Source organism: Actinia tenebrosa, unplaced genomic scaffold, assembly GCF_029948245.1.
Source record: "Actinia tenebrosa isolate PJP-AT-01 unplaced genomic scaffold, QUT_ActTen_1.0 PGA_scaffold6__47_contigs__length_16458017, whole genome shotgun sequence".
Classification (NCBI taxonomy): Eukaryota; Metazoa; Cnidaria; class Anthozoa; order Actiniaria; family Actiniidae; genus Actinia; species Actinia tenebrosa.
The window spans coordinates 782,794-809,629 of NW_028292583.1; the positions used below are offsets into that span (position 1 = coordinate 782,794).

The 26,836-nt window shown below is 36.3% G+C and overlaps 1 protein-coding gene across 5 annotated transcripts; it reads right to left on the reverse strand.

Annotated features, from left to right (window-relative positions):
- LOC116304677 (neuropeptide FF receptor 2) lies at nt 1-26,676 on the reverse strand. Of its 5 annotated transcripts, none has more exons than XM_031714444.2 (2): nt 26,507-26,676; nt 1-3,632 (listed from the first exon to the last, which is right to left on the reverse strand). In XM_031714444.2, exon 2 carries the CDS (start codon nt 3,621-3,623, stop codon nt 2,517-2,519), a length of 1,107 nt encoding a protein of 368 aa, XP_031570304.1. In that variant the 5' UTR covers nt 3,624-3,632; nt 26,507-26,676; the 3' UTR covers nt 1-2,516. The 5 variants fall into 5 exon arrangements, with proteins under 5 accessions (XP_031570304.1, XP_031570298.1, XP_031570299.1 ...); XM_031714438.2 differs by lacking the exon at nt 26,507-26,676 and adding an exon at nt 19,203-19,280; XM_031714439.2 differs by lacking the exon at nt 26,507-26,676 and adding an exon at nt 15,537-15,690.
- Between the last annotated feature and the right edge of the window lie 160 nt (nt 26,677-26,836).

A 26,836-nucleotide genomic window follows, 5' to 3' on the forward strand; every position in this document is an offset into this window, starting at 1 on the left:
GAAAAAAAACTGTCTTTATTATTGTTATTAGTATATGTAATAGGACCCCATGCCGTCCAACTAAGAAATAATTGGACGAGGAAAATTCCGAGGACTGAGTCCAATTTGGCAGTCAATTTTTCGAGTCTAATTATTTCTTGATTGGGGAGTATGAAATCCCATTACCTATTAATTATATAGCTGCCTAATTAATCCCATATCAACAAGACCTGTCCAATTAATGATGGTAATTGAACTGAGTGGAGTGCGATTTGGACCAAAATCATACGAGTGATTACAAAATTGCACGACCGCCTAGCGGGAGTGCAATTTGTTAATCACAAGTATGATTTTGGTCCAAAATTGCACGACACGAAGTTCAATTACCACTTAATCATATCCTTTTTGTAATCATACACAAGAAAAAGACACAATAAAGAGTGCAGAATAATCATTTTAATGTAGAATAAGAAGTAAATCAATCAGGTTTTTCCTGTATAAAATAAACGATTTATCAGCAAATCATTAATACCCATAAATAATGCTTATCATTCTCCTCTCTGACTGGCTGAATATAAGAATTCTGTTCTGTGATTGGTTCTTTCAAAAAGATGCGATTAAGAGCTCAAAAGGATGCGATTAAGAGCTCCTAAGGATGCGATTTGGGAATTAATCGCACTCCTATGAACCAATCAGATTGCAGGATTTGGTAGTGATTACAAAAAGGATATGATTAAGAAAATAATTGGAAAGTTACCTATATAGGATTAATGAAAAGCTGTATAATAATAATAATAATAATAATAATAATATATTATTATTATTATTATTAAATCAGTAAATGGTAATCTGCCATTTACTTTTATAGATATTATATTTCGAAACGCGGGGAGAAGTTGCCCGATTCTTCTGAACCATGGTCAACTCTTTTATGGTATAACTGATGTTGTCATTCATATTTGGGATCACCATAGTTAGTAGAGGGGAATGGTTATGAAACCTATTGTTATATGTCTGCACAATCCTTTGTTTTACCATTGTTTTACCATTGTTGGCAATGGCTGAGTGAACAGACCAAAATCTTTCTTTTGGCTGCTAGTTCAAAATACTTAAAGATTTATAAGATATTTGAATATTCCTTACAACAATCCCATATACACAAAATTTATGTTTACTTATTTTGCAATTTTGGATGAGCAAAAATCAAACCTTATGCACGGTCAAGACCGGTTCAACATCAAAAGCGAACAAAGACCTCTAACAATAGGTTTCATAACCATTCCCGCAGGGCCGTACGTAACTAGGGGGGAGCACAGGGTGCACGGCACCCCCCATAAAAGCTTAAGGTCCGCTCATACATCTCCTTTTCTTTTTCTTTTTCTTTTCTTTTTTTTCTTTTTTTTTTTTTCTTCTTTTTTTCCTTTTTTCCTTTTTTTTCTTGGTTCTGCTTAGTTTTGGTTGAGTTGGTAATAAGAAAACGATCAATGGTCCGATTTTATTCGATGTGCACTCTCCCTGTAAAAGTTCTGGTTACGGCCCTGTTCCCCTCTATCAACTATGGGATCACGTAGCTCAAAGCTGGACTCGCATGACGATGCATGCGTGGCAAGGACGAGCTGTTTAGCTAGTAAAGACATCGATGGATCAAATCCACTTGGGTGAAGTGTTTTGTTCATTTCAGTCTACGTGTCACTCTCTTCAGAATAAGATTCTTTGAGTTGTATCCATATTCATGTGTCTTCTCATGCACAACCGTTGAACAAAGAAATAATACTCTAGGGAATGACACGTGGTCGGGAATGGGAAAACAGTGGATTAGATCTATTATGAACAGATTTCACTTGCATGCTAACGCTTCTGATACAGTTATGTAACAGTTAGGGTCCCGTTCACACATGCATTTCAGCGCGTTCTTTCCTTGAGCGACAACAACAACAACAACAAGTGCCTTAACCAGGCATGGGAATTGTTAATCCTTTCTACTGCAAAATAATAAAGAGATGTTCGTAGCATTTAGAAATACCAGTTCAATACAATCCGGCCGGATCAGTACTGATCATTATATTGAGCTGGGCACATGATACCGATGCTGAATGCTTACATGCCGCAGAAAATACCACATTGTGTCCAGCTCCGTACGCGTGACGATGTGGTCGTGGTAAATCAAAATCGCATCAATCCATGCTCCCCTCCCCCCAATTCCATCTCGAATTTTATCGATGTAATCATCTTGCCGCTCAAAAATGAAACTTCGCTGAAGAATAACCAACTTTGTGTTTACATCTTGTTTAATGTGCGATTTTCTTTACTTGAAAATGCTCCATACAGGATTCAGAATGTTTGCCTGTGTGCAGCACTGACATGGATCAGTGTGAGCACCAGTAACTGACCAATAAATACATTATAGTTACTGTCTATATTAGCTATAATCACACTATACACCATGCGTGATTAAATACTGATAGGTAAGATTATTCTGGTTATTTTGTTTCGTCTTTGTTACCCCACATCCATTGAACATTTGAAGCAGGCCATCATTAAATGTATTTGACGTGCACTAGTTGACATTGGGACGGCTCGGCACTCGACGTCCCTGGCATTGTCTCAGCATTGCCGCGTAAGGTTCGCAAGAAGAATGTATTCGTTTCTGAGCACCTCCTTACTCTTCTTTTCTCAAAAATCCTTTTCAAGCCTTGTCGATAATTCTTAACAAACAAAAAGTAGATGCAAGGATTGACCGCTGGGTTAAGATACCCTAGAAGCACAACAACAAACATGATTATTTCAGTGGTTTTTGGTTCGATGGGCGGAGGTTGCCACTTCCAAATAAAACCTACCACAGATAGAAACAAATAAAATGGTCCCCAGAGGATTATAAACGCAGCTACGATAGCTACTGATATATAAAAGATCTGCTTGTTTCTTCGACGTCGTGATTGGACTTGTTGGTTGTTAAGCATGTTGTTGACCGTTTTTGAGTTTTTGTTGACTTTATACATCAGGAAGGAATAAACCAGTATTATGATACCCATTGGTATGAAAAACAAAACCATGATTATCGTTGAGATAAAGGCAGTTTTATCTTGGAATGTCGGCCATGAAGGCCCACATAAATTGAGGTCGTTGACTTTTACAAGCTTAAAAATGTAAAAGTAGGGAGAGAAGACGGCGACAGCCATGACCCAAGTGGCTAAGATCAGAAGGTATCCTTTTTTCTTGCTAAACGTCTGAAATCGTAGGGGAAAAACAATGGCAATGAGCCTGTTTACAGAAATAGCAAGCAGAGTGAAGACTGAGACGGCTGGCGAAATATCTGCAAGTAGATAACATAGTTTACATAGGACGTTACCGAGGGTACCACTAACCAACCATAGATAGCGCGTCCCACTTGCCTGTTCAGCAATCTTTATTGGAAGAGCAAACAGTGGGACAGCTAAGTCTGAAATTGCCATGTTCACAATAAGGTAATTGAAATTCGTTTTTAAGCCTTCATTTCCGAAGATTACGATGACTACAAGTATGTTGCCAAGTAGAGTCCATACAAGGACGATGCTGTACAGGATGATCTGTAATTGGGATGAAATGATTGTTGTGTCGTTCGGTATGGACATCGAACTATTGGGGAAAATAGAGTGGTTATCCATGGCTCATTCCTGAAAAAAAAAGAGATACAACATATCAAGCTTTACTCTATATGTTAGTGTCGAAGTTGCAGTAGAGAAAGCGCACTCCATATATGGTATGATCAATTCCATATTTGGATTGTGCGGAAAAGCGGCAAACAAAAAGGCCGTCGTTTTATAACGAATTCGACATGAACATTTTTGAAGAAGAAAAGAAAAGAAAAAAAGACAAGTAAAAAAGAAAAACTTTGGAAAATCAAGGAAGGATACGGGGACTATGCTAACTCGTGGGTCTGCCCGCAGACAACAGACACAGGGAAATACGACACTCAATATTGATACAAAAAGATTCAACATATCTGGGATCATAAAGAAGAGCATATGAAAACCCATATAAAAGAACAAGGAATACTATAAAAGTACGCAGCCTGTGAAGGACATAACAATAGGTTTCCAATTTCCAGGAGTTTGAAATTCTTTTCTTTTGTCCTCCAAATTGAGCTGCTTTGACGTCACATGCACAAGAGGTCTATATTCGTACTTGGGCCATAAACCAGTGAAAAGGACGGTATGGACCTCGCATGGTTAATAAGAGCTCTGTACGTATTTAACTTTCTTTTCATTTTTTCTTATAAAACATGAAACCAAAGTTAAAATATTGCTTGATATTGCCGAAAACTCCGACCGAACAACTTGTCTTCACTTATTTTTTAATCGATTGATTTGATAGTCGTATCGACCGTGTTAACTAGTTTAGTTTTATTAATTTAAGTTTTTCAATTTAAATCGTTATTTTACAAGGGTGACATAATATGGCCCTCGAAAACGAAAAGTTAAAACTATAAAACTCGAAAAGATCTAATATATAAGCAACTATTAGATGTAAAAATAACTAGGTAGAAAATGGACATAATAGAAATTAGTATAATGCAACTATCTAGTGACTATCTGCAGAGTTAAGTTTGTCGAGGAAAAGAGAGCGTATAACTGTCGTTTTAGAGAAAGAGGAACAACAGAGACATTGGTAGGTCGAGAGGTGGACAAAATTTGCTTTAGATCAGGATGCAAAAAATTGAAAAGGACAGAAGCAGAATATTGAAAGCTTCTAAGACCAGTATTTGAGCAAGCTTTAGGGGCAAGAAGATCAGTTGTGCAAGCTCTAGTATGGCGGTTGCAGTTTGTTCGTCAAAAATCGGGAATAAAAGGGAAAAAAAAGCATTGCAGTTAACAGGTGCAAGAGGGTTTATGCCTCGAGCAGAACGCTTTTATGCTCTAAGAAGCCTGATTTGTTGTCACTGAGTCATTTTTGCATTGTGTTAAGTAAAAGAATGGTGCGGGCTGGAAAACGCTTTCATTTCACTAATATAACTTGCTAAAGCTTTGATAGCCACAATCCCTATCTCTGATAAACATCCCTATATATAGTGTAGCTTTCCGCTCCTGTTCTGAATATATATGAACTATATACTTGTACTGTCGTGATATATCTGATGAGATACGTGAGCTGATCCTCACAAAGCAACTTATGCAGCTGCAATTTTTTTTAAAGACAGAAAAAAATTGAGTCTTAAACGGGATAAAATATTTTTGGTGTTTAACATAACTCATGCAAGCTTTAAAAACTCTAGCTATCCTGCTCTAAAACATTCCATACCTTTTATCGGTCCTACGTTGCCCAATGAAGCCTGTAGACCATACTAGCTATACGGCTGATTGAAAAAAACCAAGTCTTTTAGAAATTTAAAGCCAAAAAACAACAAGACGAAGACTAATCAAGAAAAGCCAGTAGACTTCAACAGCTGTATTTGGCACTGACAATTCTTCCTTTTCTATAGGCTGGCAACTGCATTCATACAGTTTTAGAAACTATTTACGCTAGACACAATAGATGGAACAATTCAGTAAAGTCACTTCATGAAGAAAAAACATTGTGAAGTCAAGTTGAACTAGGCTGTAAAAGCAGTGTAAACTGTGTGAGTCACCTTGTCTAGTATCAACAATACAAACCATCTTGCGTGCTTTGTCCTTCGATTCCATTCCATTCCAAACTTTGTCTTCCTCTATTTACAATATTTTAATGCTATTTTTTTCAACAACAAAAGCACAACCTTCAAGTGGCCAAGTGCTTATTCGTCTCTCATCCGTTTCGTTTCTAGTGATCAAAACGCCATCAAAACAATAAATGGAAATAGCGCGTGCGAAAAACCATATGGCCCTTGTTCTGGTAGTATTGGAATTTAGAAGTTGAAATTTTGTGGAAGGAGGAAAACCGGAGAATCCGGAGAAAATAAATCTCAAGGCACATAAGAAAACCAACAAGTAGCCGTTACTACTACGTACCCTAGCCTCAGAGAACGAGACTCTCCGGGGATTGGGGAAAGAGGCGGAACCTCTCGCCGATCCACTGAGAGCTCCGTTCATAGGTCCTAATGTTCCGATGGTGACGAGTGTTTATATACAAAAAGTGTTCTTTAGCGAAGTCATTTAAACATGGCGCCTATTATAACCGGAATGACACAAAACAGTAAAGTTCATTGAAGTTTTTTTTTTTTTTTGCATAGGGGAAACGTTTCGACTCCAAGTCAATGCATGGAATTGGTTTGTGTTCATACATGTCAACTTTGATATATCTAACTTTTGTATAATATGCAGGTTGGTGGCTAGTGGTCGTAGGCGCCACATCTAAGGCCGGTTAACTACTAGACAAACGCTGCAGCTGTTCAAAAAGTAAAATCATATAAAGTTGTACGCAATATCAAACTAGACTTTTGTTGGATGCTGTGTAAAATAGCTTGGCAAAGTTCCTAAAAAACGCGCATCAAGACGGATGAAAAAAGAAAGCTTGTGAGCAAATTACTTGGTAAGGCCTCCGTCAATGCTCCGTTATTTGGACGTTTTAAGCCTAATCTAAAAGGATTAGGGAGAACAGTAAATTAAGCGGGCACAAGATCAACCTCCCTCAGTGCTTCGTTATATCGATGTTTTAAGCCTAATCAAGGATTAGGGAGAAGAGATTAATCGGAACAATAAAATATAGAGCCTAAAGTTTGCTTTTCTTTCTAATACGACAACCAAGCCACGCTTGTTTCTAAAAGAGCGCTTTTCGTAATCAGTAGCGATACACAGCAAATTTACTTACCTTACTGTGCCCGTAAATGCGTGTTGCGATTGGATGAATATCGGGCCACTTTCGGGCACGAAAAACATATCGGAATAAAATGTTCAAAATAGCATTAAACCTCAAAAGGATTAGTTAATATAGTGGTATAGATTTGATATAACATTTTCAATGAGTAGTTGAGTGACTAGCACATTTATCACGATTTTCTTAATATTGTTTTGCGGAAAGTTATCAGCGTCATATATGGTACATTATTATATTCTTACCAGTAATCAGTTGTATTTGGTTATCCACGCGTTCGTACCATACATGAAATATCACAAGATAAAGCCTGAAATGAAGTTCTAATTTAAGATATCGAATCGAACTTAACGAGGTCTATTCATTACTGGAAGACAATGAAAAGCCATTTCAACGTTAATGATAAAAGGGTAAATTTTATACCGTGAAAAGCTGAAAAAACATACTGACGTTTCGGACGGTAGTCTTTCGTCCTCTTTTACTCCGACAAAGGACTAGCGTCCGAAAAGTCAGTAAGTTTTTCCATCTTTTCACGGTGTATAATTTACCCTTTTATCATTACTGTTTCATTAGAAACACCGACGCAGCTCACACTAGTTTTTTAGCTAGTCGTCTCTTCATTTCAACGTTAAATCATCTCGTACCTTGTAACGTGCGTCCACTCATACGAAAAGCACTCTATGATCAAAGAGTTTAGTTCTTGACCTTTTTATTTTGACTACATTGTCAATGAATAATATATAGTAATTGAATAAATGCTACCCTGCAGATAACTATTTCATATCCGTTAATTAAATGGACTAATCAATGTTAAAGATACTTATCTCACAATCTCATCAACTGATATAACTATAAAGGTTAATTTTTTCTAGAAAATGCATATTACTCTAATGCTATCTATTTTCAAATAACATATGATCTAGCCTTCTGATTTGTTCGGAGCGCGTCCTTTATGAGAGTACACACCTATTTCGTATCTAAATAAACGACTATTCTAATTTGGAAATTAGCAGAGGACTTGAGAAATGTAATGATTACCCCTTTCTCGTTGTTTTGCAAAAAAAAAAAAAAAAAAAAAAAAAAAAAAAGAACTCTAACCGCACTAGTTTCCAATTTCTTCAAAACTAAATCTATTTGTGAACATGCAAGATAATATATAATGAAGAACTTCCGAAAGGATTTCTTTTGCAATTTGCTTACTTCAAAAGGCGTTTTAATTAATCCCATCCACTTAAGTTGGTACATGCAATCGTAACGAATAAGTATGTTGCTTCTGGGTAAGTGACTATAGGACATATATATAATAGATCCTATTAATGTTATAAGGAACATAACGAATTGAATTTTCAAATCCGGAATGGCCCGCGGATCGATAAGCACCTTAAAATCGTTAATGGCGTCTCAATCATCGTTTATGTAACTGATCACGAACTAAACTTATAGTCACACCCTGTATTATGCGATCACTGCCCGGGTAAAAAAGGTGTGACGAACCCCTATTTCTAAAACGATAAGATGAATTTACAGTCACAGAAACCTGTATTATGCGATCACATGCTGAGAATACAGGGCTTAGTATAGGCTGCCCGGTTAATAAAGGTGTGACGAAGGGCGGGCGTTTGGGCATGCTCTATTGCTCCAACTCTCAGACCGATGTGAATCCGGGTGCAGCGTCGTATGGCAGTAGCGTTGCTTATTGGTTCTCTCCAGTACTTCATCTTAATTCGATCATGCAATGAAGGTCACAGGTTTCTTACTCAATGGCTTTTGAGAGCTACCCTCGTAAAACAAGAAATATTTTCACATTATTTCTAATAAATCACATTGATTATTTGACTGTAGTTTTATAATTGCAAGAATACTTTAAATGTCAAAATGCTCTGTTGACATTTCAAGTTGGTACAAAAAAAATACTCAAGTTGATACGAAAAAAGTGCTCATCAACACTTCGTTAGAAACGACCGCGTCTGCTTAAGAAAGGTGACTTGACCACTAGTCACTAGATATTAGTCACTATACTAATCTAAGTGTTTTTCCCCCTTAAAAAAAAAAAAAAAAAAAAAAACGAAAAAAAAAAAAAAAAAACAAAACATTGTCGTTTCCTATTTCTGACACGTGTCAACATCTGTCTTTTATTTTATCGGAATAATGATAACTTGTTCACGCCAAAGTCAGTTCTAGATATCTCTTATTCAAACGGCACGATAAAATTTATAAATAGCTAGAAGCTTTTGGGGTCAATACTAAATAAAGCTAGATGGATCACCAAAGCAAAGGAAAATACTTGAGGGAGCAAACTGAAGTGTAGAAGACAAAATGAAATAAATGCGTGGCAATTCAGGAAAGAATGAAAACATAGCAAAATGACAAAAACCAAAACAGTAGAAAAGGGGTATGAAAAAGGTAGAGTTAGGGTTGAGTAGGCGATGAAGGCAAACGATCGGCAAAAGAAATAAGATAAGAAAAATCAACCCTACATTGAAAAAACATTTCCTAGCCGTAATAAAAATCGATCGTACATAAAACACATAAAAACCTACCATCTATATAGTGTTGTAGAGCCCTTACTGACACTCAGTATTGTACATGTATCTAAATGAATCAGCAGCGATGATCCGGAATATAAGGTGGAAATATGATCTACTCTTGTCCACACGTCAAGTGCTATTATTACAAATAGTACACTTAAATGTATCTTACTTGATCTTATTTCTCACCCAGGTGATCGCGGCTGCTCACTTAGAATTCAATGGACTTTTGTAACTAGGAAAAGTAGATATATAAACATAGTGTCATATGAGAATAGTAAGATAAATGGTTTCAGACGGCTTATTTTTATCAGTTCTAAAAACTTAGGCACGTATGCAAATAAATAGTCTCTCGTGACGTCAAACTTTCCCCTTCTTCCCACGTTAGAAACGTTCATAAGGGGAAAAAGTATGAAAATTTCGATTTCAGTTTGCGTGTAAAATTTAGTCTATCAAAAAGTTATCTATTTTAGTATTTGTGCTGTGATTTTGAGACTCTTTTGAGACTCATCAGTCTTCATTTTGGGGAGACTCTAATGTATGTATTTGTAAATAGAATACAGTATAAATATATTGCAAATGGCACACTGTCATTGTACATCCTCGCGTCTAGTGACTAAAATCATTATTAGGGCGTTTTATTTTGGTACTTTAGGTTTTTTTTTTTTTTTTTTAATGAGCGAAGAATCAAAAAAGCGTCGATTTTTTTGCTCAATTTTTTATTCATTATGGTTTTTATCATGCTGCAAACAGGATATAGTTTTTGTGCCCTCTAGAACTAGAAAACCTCCCGCCAAAACGAGTTTTTGAACGATTGAGAACAATTACTTAACACTATACTAGCTTTTGATGAATTTCATGATCAGTTAAATGCATCCTAACTCCAACTCAATCCAACTGTTGACGTTTCACACACAAACTACCACAACCAGGGCCGTAACCAGGGGGGAGCACAGGGTGCACGTGCACCCCCCTCCCCCATAAAAGCTTAAGGTCCTCTCATCCATCTCCTTTCCCCTTTTTTTTTCTTTGGTTCTGCTTTCTTTTGGTTACCTTTTTTTTCCTTTTTGGTTCAGTAAATTATTGCCTGTGCACCTCCCCGCACAAGATCCCTAGTTACGCCACTGAGTTGGTAATAAAAAAACGATCAATGGTCCGATTTTATTCGATGTGCACCCTCCCTGTACAAGTTCTGGTTACGGCCCTGACAATCCTAGTTCAAAATATCTTTTCATATTTAAAGTTAAAACCCTTTTGAGAATACCAAGACAATAGTGAAAATTAGCATAACAATAAAAGCTAAATAAAGGTATTCTGGAAGTAGGTATTATGACACGTCATCATGCTTGAGGCATGTGTGTGATGCTTGAAATACGTTGCTGTTATCACTATCAACACAGACGGCAATGTAAGTGATGGAGTTGAGTGGATCTAGAAAATAAACTGCCTTTATAAAGGATACAGCTCTTGATAGAAAAGGTTGGGAGTTGGACCGACTCTGTGGCACAGAGGCTTGACAACACATTTTGGTAGTTGGTGGCTTAAGTAACATGTAAAATTTAGCAACATCGAGCGAAAAAAAAAACAACCCTGAGAAAACAATATTTTGACTCCATTATGCCATACTCCCGAGACATCCGCATGCGGAGAAGCTGAGGCGTCGTATTGACTTTATACCTGACGACAATCCTCCCTTAGTATGCGCTGGATAATGTTCTAGCCCGAATGGATCAGTTGAGAGAGTAGCCGGCCCCAGACCGCACCTACTTTTGGAAAACAATTTAAACCTTTTTAAACAGTTCGATTTTCCGAATTGAAATTTAATGCTAATTTCAAATCTGGAAAGAAAAATAGGGTGTCCCGAGCTTGTTTTCGAGATAATCAGCATTTAATGGAAGCCTACGCGCGAACTTTTGGAGCAAAACTTGCGCCACCGGAAGTGATAAAAAAAAAAAGATTCATGAGATAATAGTTATTTGCAGACTATATGATTGCACGAATGACGGCTAGTCAATCATTCTACTAAAATACGTGGATATTTTCGACAAAAAGACAAAGAGATACATTGATTTGTCATATTTTGTAGTTTTGGTGTTCTTAAAAAATCTCATTAAGTCGAACAAAAATCCCTACAAAAATCTATTTTTTCGTGTGTTAGAAATATAAACTTTTTCTAAAATGTTGATATAACCTAGATTTTTAGGAGTTTTTTTGAACGAGCTATCAAAAAATAGAGAGTCCCGTGCAAAGTTTGAGGGTTTTGCCCTGTTGAAGCTCAAAACGCGTATGGTTCTTCAATAAAATCTTGTAGATTTTTCAGCAGTTTTTGAGCGCGCGCACGTCGTGGGCTCAAATCGAACGTTCAAAAGTAGGCAGTCACCTTAAGGTCGTTTAAGAAACATTATTGGCGTGAACCTAAACGTTATACCTAACTGATATTCTTCTCATTATTTCGTTTTGGTTTTCCTAGTAATACATTCTCTCCTGCGCGCACTGATTATCTCACTAAATATTAAAACGTAGGTTGAAAAAAACAACAGGTGTTTCAAGAGAATATAATCAAAAGAGGAAGTACATTCCTCCATTTTATCTCACGCCGAGCTCTATGTTATTGATTTCCTAATGATAAAAGCTTCATTCAAGGAATAATTCAAATACAGCATGCGCAGTTTATTTGGCGATGTTTGATATTTTTACATGCAGCGATTACTAAACGAGTTTCTAATCTACAGTTTTTCAAGCATCAGGGCCGCCATATGTCATCCAAAACGCCGCCATTTGTGTTTAATCAACAAAATAAATGCATGATTTTCATTTCCACAGATTTTTTAGCCACTGTCTATTATTGCAAATAACTAGCCACCTTTTACGGTAAATCTTAAAAAAGTGTGTTTAAACTTATCATATATAATACGTTTGCATGATGGCGTCATTTGACTACCACTACCATAATGCTTCGCGAATTTTCTTTCTTTTTTAAATTTTTATTCCTTCATGAGAATAGTAAGACAATTGGTGCTAATTAACTGAACAAAAGAAAGTGTGCAAGGGAGTCTGGTAGTAGAGGTCAATGACGCCACCGTGCAAACGTCGACCTATTGCTTTTCTCCTATTTTATAACTGTATCCTATAATGTATCTGTTGCTTTTTATTGGGAAATGAATGTTGAATGGCGTCTGGCTTACCTTTGAGAGCTCCATGAAAAAAGTGCTTCTGATAGTGGTTTAGCTTAGACAGACTTACAACGAACTCTCTCTCCCTGTTTCCCCCCTTACACCGTAAGTTTAATCTTGGCAACGCTCGCTGGCTGTATTGAATATGAGTCCATAACCGAAGTGACTAAGACGTCGTTATTAGGTTACCATTTGCAGACAATTGGGCACCTATCAGACGTACTACAAAATGGCAAGGCACCGGTAAATTGCATAAATTGTTACCAAAAATGTCTTGTCAAATAGAAAAACGAAACACCGTATAAGATGCGAAATAATTTTCGAGTCAGTCGTCGCGGAAAGCCGTCATGAAGCTAAATTACCCTATTGATGGGTTGCAAGCATTGTCAAGAGAGTTAAAAGACAAAACAGGGCGGCCATTGTAGTACCGTTAACAATGGATGCTAATGTGAAATATTTTGTTAAATGGCACCAACATGGCCGCGATGACGTAACGCGCAAACGAAGAATTCAACGTATTCTGCCAAATCCATCGATAAGCCTTAGTAAAGAAAAGATTAGTGATATTTTCTGATATTTTCTTATGTCTTAATTGTTTTACAAGAATTTAATTCCAACGCTTACATTTAGTTTTTTTTCCCCCATCTCTCAGGGCTGAGAAAACTATGATTTGCGCGGCATATACTTTCTTAAAATCTAGCTAGAAACGTAACGGTAAAGATTAAAGAAAATATAGCGTAGTTAAACTGGAAGAAGACAGATAGAAGCATGCACAAGTGATCGATGTTTCCTGCTAATAACATGAGTAGATCTATTGTTGCTTGGTCGTTCTTTCCTATGCTTCGAGGGCTTTTTCCCGGGTTCTCTGGTTTACCTCACTCCGCAAAAGTCCAACTTCACTTTTCTAATTATTTGATATCTTTGGTCATAGGTTTGTTAGCCTCTAGGTTAGTCTACTAGCCTAGCCACGAGGCAAAATAGGGCAAGTAGGTTAGGCTAGGCTTTTAAGTGCTACACTCGGAAAAACAAGGAAGATTTTTAGAAAATTTCTAAAAATACAAGACATGGAACAAGATAAATAGGTTTTGAAAAACCCTAAACCTTACTGATGACAAAAAAACCTGCATTGAAATCACTGTTTATTTGACTAAGATGTAAGAAAATCCTGGCGATTTTGTTATTTACCTTTAAATGTCGATTTTTTTTTTTGCAAATGTCTTCTTACGCAAATAGTATTAGTCTGACTTGAGTACTTAAGGAGGAAGATAATAATTGATTGCGCTCTAATGAAGGACCTTGGATTTCTAAATGTTGATGTCTGTTCCTTGAAATAGCAAGACAAAAGGGGGTAAAAGAACAAGAAGAAGAAGAACGGAAATGAATTAAGAATGAATGGAAGTGAAAAATAAATGAATAATACTATTAACTAGACTGGTAATCGTGAATAATTTATGACGCATTAATTAATTTATGACTTGTTCTAGAATTACTTTAATCACCATCTTCATATTGGTATCCCTGTGGTTGTTTTGGCGGGAAAACGCGTGAGCGTAGTCAAAGCTACGAACATGGCTGCGTTGCACGTTGTTACTGATATAAACGTGCCATTATTCTCTGGATTCCCAAATGTCAATCCTTTCGAATGAAAACCATAGTGCTCACATTCTCTTCAGTATTGTATAGAAATGGCGTGGGTTTGGTATTTTCTAGCTTAGCTGTTTCTCCGAGATTGGTGGACAACTCAGATGGTGATGATGATGATGATGATGATGATGATGATGATGATGATGATGATTGTGATGATGATGATGATGGTGATGATGGTGATGATGATGAACACACAAACAACAGAAGAACAAATGAAAACAGAAAGCTCACGGATGAAAAGTCGAAGAAAGAAAAAAAGACAACACTGGCGTTGTTAACACCACAACATCAAACAGGACAGAAAAAAATGCAGTTTGTAAATGAATACGAAAAACTGATATATAAACGTTTCCAAGTGGCGTATCGTATTATTTTTTTTTTATATCTCAGATTAAGAATGAGCATCAAAAGAGAATCACTTAATTTTCCAAGGGTGTGAATTCATATTTGGTTTTTTTCTTGAAAATATAATCTCCTATTACATCAGAAAAGTGGTTTTGAATTGACATGACTTGAAATTTGAATTCTGAATTTTTTATTAAATCAGTGGCTGATGATAAATAACACAAAAACATCAATGCCTGTTCCCTCAAGCTTCAAATTTAAGTGTATATAATCAATCGTTTATATTAGTCGACTTCAAATATCAAAATTTTCAAGGATGATATAAAAGAGCGAATTTTATGTTACCGGTATTCATGAATCATTTTTAGATATAGATAAAGCTAAACATTACAATTTGATGAATAAGAGCGAGTTTTTGTGAACAACATACCAGTCATTCTATAATATCGAAACTTCAAACTGAAATCGAAGATTTAAGCGCAGAAGACTGAACAGTAGTATAGATAGCCGTTGTCGTGACTTACAAAACTCGCCTTCAGGGCTTAATAGAAACCCCGGGAAATTGTGACTATTGTCGACGTCCAAGGGCGATGAATTAGAGAAAAGGAAGATAACTAAGCTACGAACAAAGATATTACTCTAACAATGATCGAATGAGCGAAAGAAATAAAGAGAAAAAGAATGTCTATAGTCCCGTTTACACTGGCGATTTTTGCGGCGATTTTTGCGGCGATTTTTGCGGCGATTTTCGGAAATATGAAATCTTTTGTCTCATCCTTCAAAAGAGACATTAATCTAGGAAGATCTTGGTATCCTGAAATAAACTTTACAAGTAAATTCTTTACCATTATTTTTTATGGAACAAAATTAAAAAAAAAAAAAAAAAAAAAAAAAAAAAAAAAAAAAACGCAGTAAAAATCGCCGCAAAAATCGCTAGTGTAAACGGGGCTTATTAAAGTAAAGACGAAGATAAAAATAGTAAATTGCTTTCATCATGTCTATCGTCAGCCAGTTTAAAAAAATCTTACTAAAAGAAAAAAAGAGAATACTTTGTCATAGGTCTTAAGTAAAGTATCAAAAATACTAAAAAGGAATTTACCGGTGCTTCCGTGAAGTCGATACACGATTTTCTCGATCAGTTTTCTTCTTGTCTAACGATGTCAAGAATAACCTTGATGATCATTCGATGAAAGCTTGTAATGGAGTTGAGCATTCCCCTGATTGCGGAGTTCTTGTAGACGTTTGCTGCATGAGTGTCAGGTGATTTGCCTATGATTCATAGCATGCAAATTGACTTTAAATTGTAATTAAATGAATAATAGATCATTGTGACGGGCCTAGAATTTTTCGCTATCACTCCTTACGAGATCATATCAGTATTTCTACTTATTTGTACTTGTAGTTTTATAGGGCTTCCATTGATAGCAGACCTTTTCATTAGTTCTGAAGGGACTACTCTGGCTTTATCTATTTTTAAATAAAAGTTTCATTCATTCATTCATTCAAGATATCTTCTTGGTTCACACAATCTTTCCCGATAATCAGTTTGACCGTTTTATTCCTTTTGATCATGGTTTCTTTGCAATTTATTTTGTTTCCGCTCAGTATCTTTAATTTGCTTGTTCAGAAGTCATTGCATCTGACTGCCAAAACAAACATAGAGAAAATTCCTTCCACGGTCCAACTATCTTTCGTGATCTATCAAGACACACAGGATCCTGGCAAAGTATATTGCTTGTAGATGCTATCTGACTCGTTACCTCAAGGTCAATCGATAAGAGAAAATTATTGAAAAATCCTTTGGGTTTTTCACTAACAGTTTCAGTGCGAGCGAGAGACATCTGCGAATATTAACCCATTCTGTATTATCTACCACCACTTATCGTTACCATTAATATCTATCTGACGACTAGAAGCCACGTAAAGGTTATATACCGTTACCGACATGGCCGAAATGGATATGAGATATATCAACCAAAGAGGAAGCCGATCGAGGGTTGATGTATATCATATACCGTCAGTAAACAAAAATAATAATGATACAGTCAATTCAAAAAACGTTGTCGTCGACCAGCTCAAGCCTACGAGACTGGACCGAAAGGAACTCTGGGTAGTAATCGTTGAAGCCGAGTTGACTCCATAATTTTATCTGACTAGTTATGCCTGGTTTACAGCACGAACCTTCGTAGGCGAGCGGGAAGTGTTGAAGGAGACGTCTTTTTAATGCCTTCATATTTTCGGAATTGTGAACTGAATCATAACTACTTTATCTTTCTTTCCCTAAACCCGAAGACATGCATTTGACGGATTGAATTGTTTCTCGTCATTATTATCTTTACTACTAGCGGGAACAATTAATTCAATCAGAACGAATATTTAACCGCTTCAGTGAATTTTACCCATATTTCTTTCGGTCCTGTCGCGTAGGCTTGAGCCGGTCGACGACAACGTTTTTTGAATTGACTGTATAATGCTGATCATGAAAAATTCAGATTTGAAAAGTTATATTTGAAATACTTTTGTTTTCTGAATGGTTGGATGGATGTATGGATGGATGAATTGATGGATAGATGGATGGATAGATGGATGAAAGCATCTCAGGAGATCCGGCTATTGAAATAAGCGAACAAATAAAAGCCTGCTTTCAGACTCGCTTGCTCAAGATATGATATGATAAACTTGTGATAAAAACAACACCAAGCTATTAACATGTAATAACCTCTATTTATCTAAGAGCCAGAATCATATCAACCGTTAATTAATCTCTAGACCTGACCTGCACGCATTCTTTATATATCTTTTTCATGTGAGTACAGTTGCTCAAGGGTTTTCTTCCATCAGACGATACTGATAGACCACAAATACAGGTAGTGCGCATGCCCCAAGGCTCTTATAGCTGCTCAAAGGTTTTCTTCTACCAAGATCAGCTGCTTAAATTCCTCTTTTGATTTCTGTCCCCACGTATTCAATGCAAATTGCTTATGATATGGTATGTTTCCGATACATATATCAATATATAATATCATCAATACCATCATTATATAATGTACCATGTACCATCATCATGTACCATGTTCATTATCATGTAACATAATAATCTTCATGTATCATCCTGTATCATCATCATCATGTAACATCACCAACAGATATCATCATTATCTTCATCATTATCGCCATTATCATCATACGTCATCATCATGGATATATCATCTTCATGCATATATCATTATGCACTATCAACATCGTGTATCAACATCATCTATCGTCATTATGTATCATCATCATCATGTATCATCATCAGGCATACTAAATATCATGTACTATTCTCATTCTCATTATGTATAATCATCATCTTCATCACCATCATGCATCATCAACATCATCACTATAATAACAAATGCTTTGTTGTAAATTCTTTGCACCAAATATCAAAAAATTAACCCAGAAAGTAGAATGGAACTCTACTGGTTGGAACAACAAATACAAAAAATGCAAGTTGTGCAAAAAATTTGTGCGAAGCTTAACAGTTTTGTTCACGACAAAAATTGGAATTCAAAAAATTATCCAGCTGGTTCCGGAGAAACAAGTGGTGCGGTTAGCTTAACTTCGTTTGTTGGCTTTTGATTCTTAATCGATCAGTTGAAGTGTGGGCTTTGTTACCACTTGTTGTAGTTTGGTTGCAGGTGTCAATACTTCAAAGTCTGCGGTTCTATTTTTAGCCATATTACCACATGCTATCTAACATATGTTTCTATATAATCGATATATATGCGCCTATTTGTTATTTGCGCTAAATGCAAGCTGAATGAGAGTCAAACAAGAAAACGAGAAAAGAAAATGAGATCGAGAGAAAGAGTACAAGGAGCAAGTTATTATGTTATTAACTAGTGACGTTATCTAAACCCTTAGTATTTCATGCTAATCATCTTAATAAAAACTGTCTAACTTGACACACGCAAGAAAACCCCTCAACCAACCACAGAAAGTGTTAATTAATTATATTTTCGTTGATCCTAATAATTTCTCTGATCAGTTTTGCGTCAATGGAATTATATCCAATACATGTTATGTGTAGCTTTAGTTTTCGATGACTCACAGAAAACCACTCACCAATAACATTTAGGTTTTGGTAGCACAGGCAAGAGTGACTTTACTTTGCCCGTGAAATGAAGTCGTATTATTCAGTGACTAACAATCATAAATGAATCCCTATTTATTTCTACTAATCTGATCATGACACTCGATCCAATGGTCGTCAATGAAAAGACTTAATTTTATTTCATTTTAGTGACGTCGACACCACAAGGACTTGTGACTCGCATGTGACCTTCCTTCATAGCTAAGCTTCATTGATTACATTAATTATATTACTTACAGTAATACTTATCATATTAACAGTCTGTCTGTGTTGGGTACCCCCTTTGATGGACTTAAATAAATGTAGATGTAGATGTAGATTAAGGCTTTCTTGAAGTCTATATTACGCGCAGCGAGCACACCATAGACTGCTTGCTCTAAATTCCGCTCTAAATCTCCGAACAACTTGTAATAATAAACCACTTCAATAATAAGAGGGTGCCAATGGGGTTAAAACTGATATTTCATGATTTTGGTTGATATTATAGCCAGCGTTCGTAAAATGTTATAGCTGACACTCGGCCGAAAACTTAGTAGTTAACTGACAAATGAGTATCTCATAGTGACCCTCCAACATAACGAACTCTTTATTCCATCACAGGTTTGGTAGTAGTTGAACAGAGCTTACCTCTAAGACGTTCCTCAGTGAATATTGGCAATCACCATCCAGTCTTTTGAGTATAAAGTGTCTTCAGGAGAGTCTCAGTTTCGTTTTATTAAGGTCTGAGTTCGAACCGCCCCTTTATATGATTGACAGCAAGGGATGACGTCACATTTGGTGCCCGGATGTATGGCAAACTGTGCTTTCTTTGGGATCATAAATAATAATGTTTTTGAACTCTTGGAAAGTCTGAGTGGGTACTAAATGAATACAGTCAATTCAAAAAATGTTGTCGTCAACCTACTCAAGTCTACGCGACTGGACCGAAAGGAACTCTGGGTAGCAATCATTGAAGCCGAGTTGACTCCATAATTTTATCTGACTAGTTATGCCTGGTTTACAGCACAAACCTTCGTAGGTGAGGCGGGAAGTGTTGAAGGAAACGTTTTTAAAATGCCTTCATACTTTCGGAATTGTGAACTGAATCATAACTACTTTGTTTTTCTTTCCCTAAACCCGAAGACATGCATTTGATGGATTGTTTCTCGCCATTATTATCTTATTTCTAGCGGGAACAATTAATTCAGAACGAATATTTAACCGCTTCGGTGATTTTTACCCATATTCCTTTTGGTCCAGTCGCGTAGGCTTGAGCCAGTCGACGACAACGTTTTTTGAATTGACTGTATTTCTAAACCTAGTTGAGAAAATTTAGAATAGGATTTTAGCGGCGCCGTATAACATCGTAGTTTTCGAAACATTACTGAATAGATTACAAATCGTACTAGAGGGAAAAATCCCTTTGGCCTGTAGTGGAAAAAAAAAAAAAAAAACCAACTTAAAATGTTACTGGAACCTTGATGTCTGAAGGGAAACCCTGATACGTGGCTAATGGAATTAGCTCCTGTATCAAACCCAGCACCTTCAGGGGTTATTTACTTGCCCTTGTGAATTCCATATCTTTCACGAGCAATTATTTTGATCTCCAAATAATCGGAACTATATGACTGATTCAAGAAACACTTTTTTACTCCAACATCTGTTTCCTTATTCTGAATTTTCTTTAGATTGATGCCTGGAAGTCGTAGGCAGAAATTTCTAATCACATGTACATTATTTATTACAAATTATTTATTAAGGATTTCGATCAAACATGCTTGACTAGAGCTTCCGGGAACCAATTTCAAACGCTAGATACCCGGGAGTTTTTGATTTTTGAAAAAAAAAAAATTGGTTCCTACACGTTTGATCGAAATTTTTCTAAGTGTCTTCGAATTGACCTTCGTATTCTATGCTGAGAAAACAGTAAAAGCGAAACTCTTTTATCGTTAGCAGAAGCGCTTGACAATTCTAAATAAAGTAAGAATACTTTGAATGGGCAAAGATGTGTTTATTTGACGATTTTTTTCTAAAATCAAAAACTCCCGGGTATCTCAATATTTTGAAATTGGTTCCCGGATGCCGGGTATCTAGACACTGCGAAACTCTATCCCTGATCTATGTCAGAATAACAGTTCCTCAGTCTTCAATCAGTGTCATAATGTAGTCGGTTAAATTCATTAGTTGATGGTCATGGAATAATGTTCAGTCCGAAAAGTTCACCTGTTGACTAATGTTTGTTAGTAAAAATTAGTTGAAATTAGTGAAAAATAAGTGGACACTTTATAAAGAGAGCATGAGTTCCAACATATGATAACATGTTTTTAGCATTCTGTCAAGTTAAATGTCACGCTATAAACTTAATCATTCCGCTTTTATTAGCGGTTTGCGATCATTCACAAGAAAGTGTTAAAATAACAAAAGGCATGGTGGTTGTATTGTCTTTTTATGTCAAAAGAAACTAGTCTTATGACGAATACATTGAAAAAAAATGACATCTATTAAAAATAGAAATTAAATTAAAACTATAATAACTAAACTACGATCCTGTGGTTTTTCTTTTGAGTCATTAAAAGCAGGGGCGGATCCAGGATCTTGTTCAGGGAGGGGTGCTGCGCACAATGTTAACCCAGGGAGGGTTATATCCCTTAGAATCAAAGGCAAAAAAAAATATAAAAAATATAAAAAAAAAGGTTATCTTCGAAGTATAGGAGCGCAAAGTGTAACTAGGGAGGGGTGCGCACCCCCTGCACCCCTCCTCTGGATCCGCCCCTGAAAAGTGATAGTGGCTTGTCGTATCGCTTCAAATTTTATTGATAAGCTACAACCTCTGGGCTTACTGCCAGGACAGTACACGGAACACCGATCGATAGTGAACCCTGAAACAACCTCTGAGTTGATCAAAGTCAGGGCATGGCTAACTCACAGATAGAACCCTGAAACAACCCCTGGGCTGATCTAAGTCAGGGCATAGCTAACTCACAGATAGAACCCTGAAACAACCCCTGGGCTGATCTAAGTCAGTGCATGGCTAACTCACAGATAGAACCCTGAAACAACCTCTGAGTTGATCTAAGTCAGGGCATGGCTAACTCACAGTTAGAACCCTGAAACAACCTCTGATACGTGGCTAATGGAATTAGCTCCTGTATCAAACCCAGCACCTTCAGGGGTTATTTACTTGCCCTTGTGAATTCCATACCTTTCACGAGCAATTATTTTGATCTCCAAATAATCTGACTCACAGATAGAACCCTGAAACAACCCCTGGGCTGATCTAAGTCAGGGCATGGCTAACTCACAGATAGAACCCTGAAACAACCCCTGGGCTGATCTAAGTCAGTGCATGGCTAACTCACAGATAGAACCCTGAAACAACCTCTGAGTTGATCTAAGTCAGGGCATGGCTAACTCACAGTTAGAACCCTGAAACAACCTCTCGGCTGATCTAATTGAAAAAATTGATGTAAGGACGAACGAACGAACGAAAAGAAGCATAAACAATACGAAAAACGTATGCATTCATTTCTAATATTTTCGCTATGCGCAGGACTATGTACTTATTGACTGAGTGGGAGGGCCGTACGGGAAAATATTTGGCTCGAGGTCATGTCGTACGAATGACCGAGAGCCAAATATTTTCCCGTACGGCCCGACCTAACTCAGTCAATAAGCATTTTATCATATGACCCTCACGAAAAGAAAAAGAAAAAAGAAAAGAAAGCGCGCGGATTCGAGCAGGGCCGGACGGGTTTTTCCGGCCCGCTTACGTCAACCCGTCCGGCCCCCATCACGTGACTTTTTCCAATGGTTTTATTAGAGCGCGCGAGCAGGGCCGTACGGGTCATATGATAACAGCGCATTGGACATGTACTTTTGTGTTTGAATTTTGATCACTCGTGCGTTTTAGAATTTCTTTATTCTTTGAACAACAAAATTGAATAAATTAGCATTTAGAGGTTGACCTACATCCACTTGAATAAGGTTTAGGAAAGCAAGATGTTGGTTTCGTAAAAAACCAAGGCATTAACCTTATAACCTTAGTCTAAAAAGATCCTATATCTTACATGTATTACAAGCCAAGATGAAGGTGTCCCCGGGCAAAGCGTAAAAGGAATTATACCAACAAATATCGCGGACCTGAGCTGCAAGTGTACTGATACTCAACCCATGCTTTGATTTGAAATATCGTTGCCTCAAGGATCGATCACAGATTCATAAATCTTTTTATATGACAAGTGGAAAGGGGAAATGAGGAATGAATAGACGATGGAAGTATCTATTGACGCCAGAGCATCGAAGAATGACGTGATCAAGGTAAGTGTTCATAACCTAACAAATAATCGTATTAACGCTAAATAATATAGGCTTATATTCTCTTGATAGCTAGTTTACAATCGAGTGGGGTAGTTCTTAAAAAACATTCTTAAAAAACATTCGAAAAATCCAAAAAAAAAAAAAAAAAAAAAAAAAATCTTAGAGAATAAGTACTCGGGCGGCCAGGATAATATGCCAAAACCCTTGAGATCAGTTTGAAAAAAGATTCCTTGAATTAGAGTCTCAAAAAGCAAGCAATTTCAAAATCATAATAAAACCAAAAAATCCCGTCCGCTGTTTCCTTTGCAGCAAAATCGTTTACGCATGCGCACATTTTTCTCTTTATCCATTGGTCCATATATTATTATTGGATAAAAGTCCATTCAAGGTTGTAAAACCTGGTAAAATAGAATAGATAAATTTGTTTCAAGGAGATGGCCTATTCTTTGAGGCATTACAGTGTAAACAAAAGTCATTTTAATAGTTGTCATATATTATTACATAGCGTATATATACAGTAAATTAACTGTTATATATCTCGCGTTCTGATTGGTTGGGAGCGCGTTCTTTATGAGAGTACACAGCACGGCAGCTTACTTTCAGTTGCGTCATTCCTATCTAAAGTAGTGGATATTTAATAATATCCAAGGTACAGCATCTACCACGAGATAATTCTACCACAATATAGCTTTCATAGCTTTGCTTTTTTCAGTTGGTACATGTATACTCAATTAGCATAGCCACTATGTTTTAAGCTACGTCATTCTCTTAGCTGCGAACCACTGATCTACATTTATACGTTTTTTTATCTCGGTGTGTGTTTCAAAGACAATCAAAATGAGAAATAATACTGCTAACTGTCTATGTGACACTAGCTATTTATATCGGGATTTTGGCCTATTGTCCGGTGGGGTAGCATAGTTTTGGTACGGAATTCATTACCGTCTCTTCTAAAGATCTCCTGCTAAGAATGCTGTTCAAAGGACTTTGTAGTGAATGATGCTTTCTCGTGGATAACAGCAAAAAAACTACAGAGGTGGAATAGTGAGACGATTAAGGGTTACTCTCCTCGAAGATTTCGATGAAACACGCTAGCTGTTACCACTTTTTTTTTCTTTTTTCCCTTCTATTGTCTTATTTTTGTTCGTCTTAATCACCCTAGTATAGGTTAATGTAAAATGTCATGCTCTTGTCTCACGCAAAAATAATTTATTTATCCATCATATTATTTTCGTTTCAATCTTATTGCGATAGGATACGCACTATATGCTTGCCTCATTAGCGGAGACCAGGATATCAAATGTTAAATGCATTTATTGAGCATTTTTAATCCTCTAGTTCGTAATATACTCAATGCTTCCAAAGCCATCCACAGCTGAGTGTCGTCTACAGGTCTAGGAACTCTGTCTCGTTTTAATAACGTCACTCGAGAGCAGCTTATGAGATCCTTATTAAAGTTTATTTTGTGGGGAAAATTGTTTTAATGAAAGCTGTTTTCCGAATTCGTTTGGAATGACCACGAAATAATACACATTAAATGTATTTACCAAGTTCAACCTCAACGCGTAACTGTTATTCGTTGTCACTAAGGCGAGTTCGGGAAATTATTCTATCTTTCTCGGTTTGATAGCCATTCAAACAGATTAAAAAAAAAAAAAAAAAAAAAAAAAAAAAAACACCAGATGGCGATGGGTTTTCCTCCTAAGTACGTTTGGTTTAATTTGCTACTAGAACAATAACTTCCTATATTGAACTCTACCTTCGACATGAGGTCTAATTCTTATAACAGTCTCTCTATTTGTTTAAGGTTCTTTTGAAAAATTAATTTTCTGTTAATGAACGTTTTATAATTGGACGAATATTGCCTTTTTATTCGAAATGTTGCAATTTAAGGAAATATTGGTCTACATCTCAGCAATAAGATGTAGATAAGTTTGTTATACCAACAAAACGTAATGTATTGATAAATATTCATATACATATATATATTCATATACATACATATATATATATATACATACATACATATATATATATATATATATATATATATATTGAATTTGTCATTCCCACTTCTTAGGAAAATAAGTTGATAACCAGTTTACTAATATAAACTCGCAAATATTGGGTGATTTTATCTACATTTCCCCTTATTATGTTAGTATATTACTAGGTACATGAAATAAAGATTGTTAATGGCCCAGTAAATTCGTAATTATAGTTGGTAAATGACAGAGATGTGAGATAAAGAATTAAGTAAGAAATCGAAAGAAAGAAAGAAGAAAGACAGAAAGAAAGAAAGAAAGAGAGAGAAAGTAAGAAAGAAAAAAAGAAAGAAAGAAAGAAAGAAAGAAAAAAAGAAAGAGAGAGAGAGAGAAAGAGAGAAAGAAAGAAAAGAAGAAAGAAGAGAGAAAGAAGAAAAAAGAAAAGAAAGACGAAAGAATGCTAAAAAAAAAAACGACCTACCTACTACCCCGCTATAACTCCCGCCCCCCCACCCGACGAACGAAGCAAAGACAGCAATTGGAAAACCCACCTCCAGAAATCAGACTAGATCAAGCCCACTCCTCCCCCTCGAATCACCTATCTTCCCATCCTCCTCCCTACTCCCCTACACGCCCCCCCCGCCCCCTACCGCTCCCCCCCGCCTCCGCGCCCCCCCTCCTCCAACCGAAAAACCCAACGAAAAAATAAGAAGAAAGAAGAAAGCTGAGATATTTGAGCCAGGTGTTATTAATTTCTGACAATTGAAACAATTAGTTCCATTTACGCCACACGTACATTATGTCCTATTTTGCTTCAAGTGATGTTTATGTGCAGTGTTGAGACAGCGCATTAATCTTCCGAACCCCGGCATTTACCACTTGTAGAAAACTATGTATTTTTAATAAGATGTCTTCCTTATGATCTGACACTTGAGCACCTCTAAAACCTGACCCTAGTCCGATTATTCGTAGCTGAAATATTTATTAGCTTTTTAAATAAGTGAGAAATGTTATGACAATGTCGGATTCTACATTTCATTTTATTGGGTCAGAATTACAGACAGACCTAGCTCCAAAGGGAAAAAATGATTTTTTTCTTTGGACAATAAAGAGTATTCTATATTCTTAACTCCGAAATATACGGAAAACATTCAAGTTGGTATTAGTGGTATTAAATGGAAGACAAATTCAGCTAAACGATCAATAATTATCTTAAGAATTATCTTTAAAGTTAGTCTTCCAAAAAACATCCTTTTTCTTGGTCATTAGAACTAGATATTCACTAGATCAGAACTAACTTCGATGCGAGCCAACTAGGCTACCGGTAGGTGTTGCAAGATATTGTCGATAATATGAAATTCTTCTTATTTTTTATTACGTTTTAAAATATTTTTTATCATTATTTCATTATCTTGACATCGAAAAAGGTAAGTCCGCGAAATTCTAATATACTTCAATGAAAACTGTTTAACTTCGAAAAAGAAGGGAAAAAATTCTGATTTAGCCGATCAACATCAAAGAACTGTAACTGTAACTGTATTTATATGTTTGAATCCAACTAAGAAGTTTAGCATTAAAAAAAACACGATTATTTTTTATAAAATATTCTAATCCATTTATTAAAACAAATAAAAAGATATATCCACTTACCTTCAGGAATATATTCAAGAAGACCAGCATCCGTCGTAGACACGGCAGCACAACGTCTTTACTGCCAACTAAAGAACTACATCTAGTGATAATACTTGAGATATAGGCTTGTTTAGTTGTCCCTATAGGGGGGTATGAGGAATCACTCATTACCTTTAGCCCTGATATGAACCTTTGATGAACTAACTGAAGAGCTACATCTGATAATACTTGAGAACTAGGCTTGTTAAGTTTTACCTATAGGAGGGTATGAGGAATGCTCATTACCTTTAGCCCTGATATTAATAACCTTTTTTTGTTATTCATCGATATGATTTGAAAAGATCTACC

Excerpts from the sequence above, each read along its gene's own strand:
- LOC116304677 (XM_031714444.2), bottom strand. The coding sequence starts at position 3,623 with ATGGATAACCACTCTATTTTCCCCAATAGTTCGATGTCCATACCGAAC.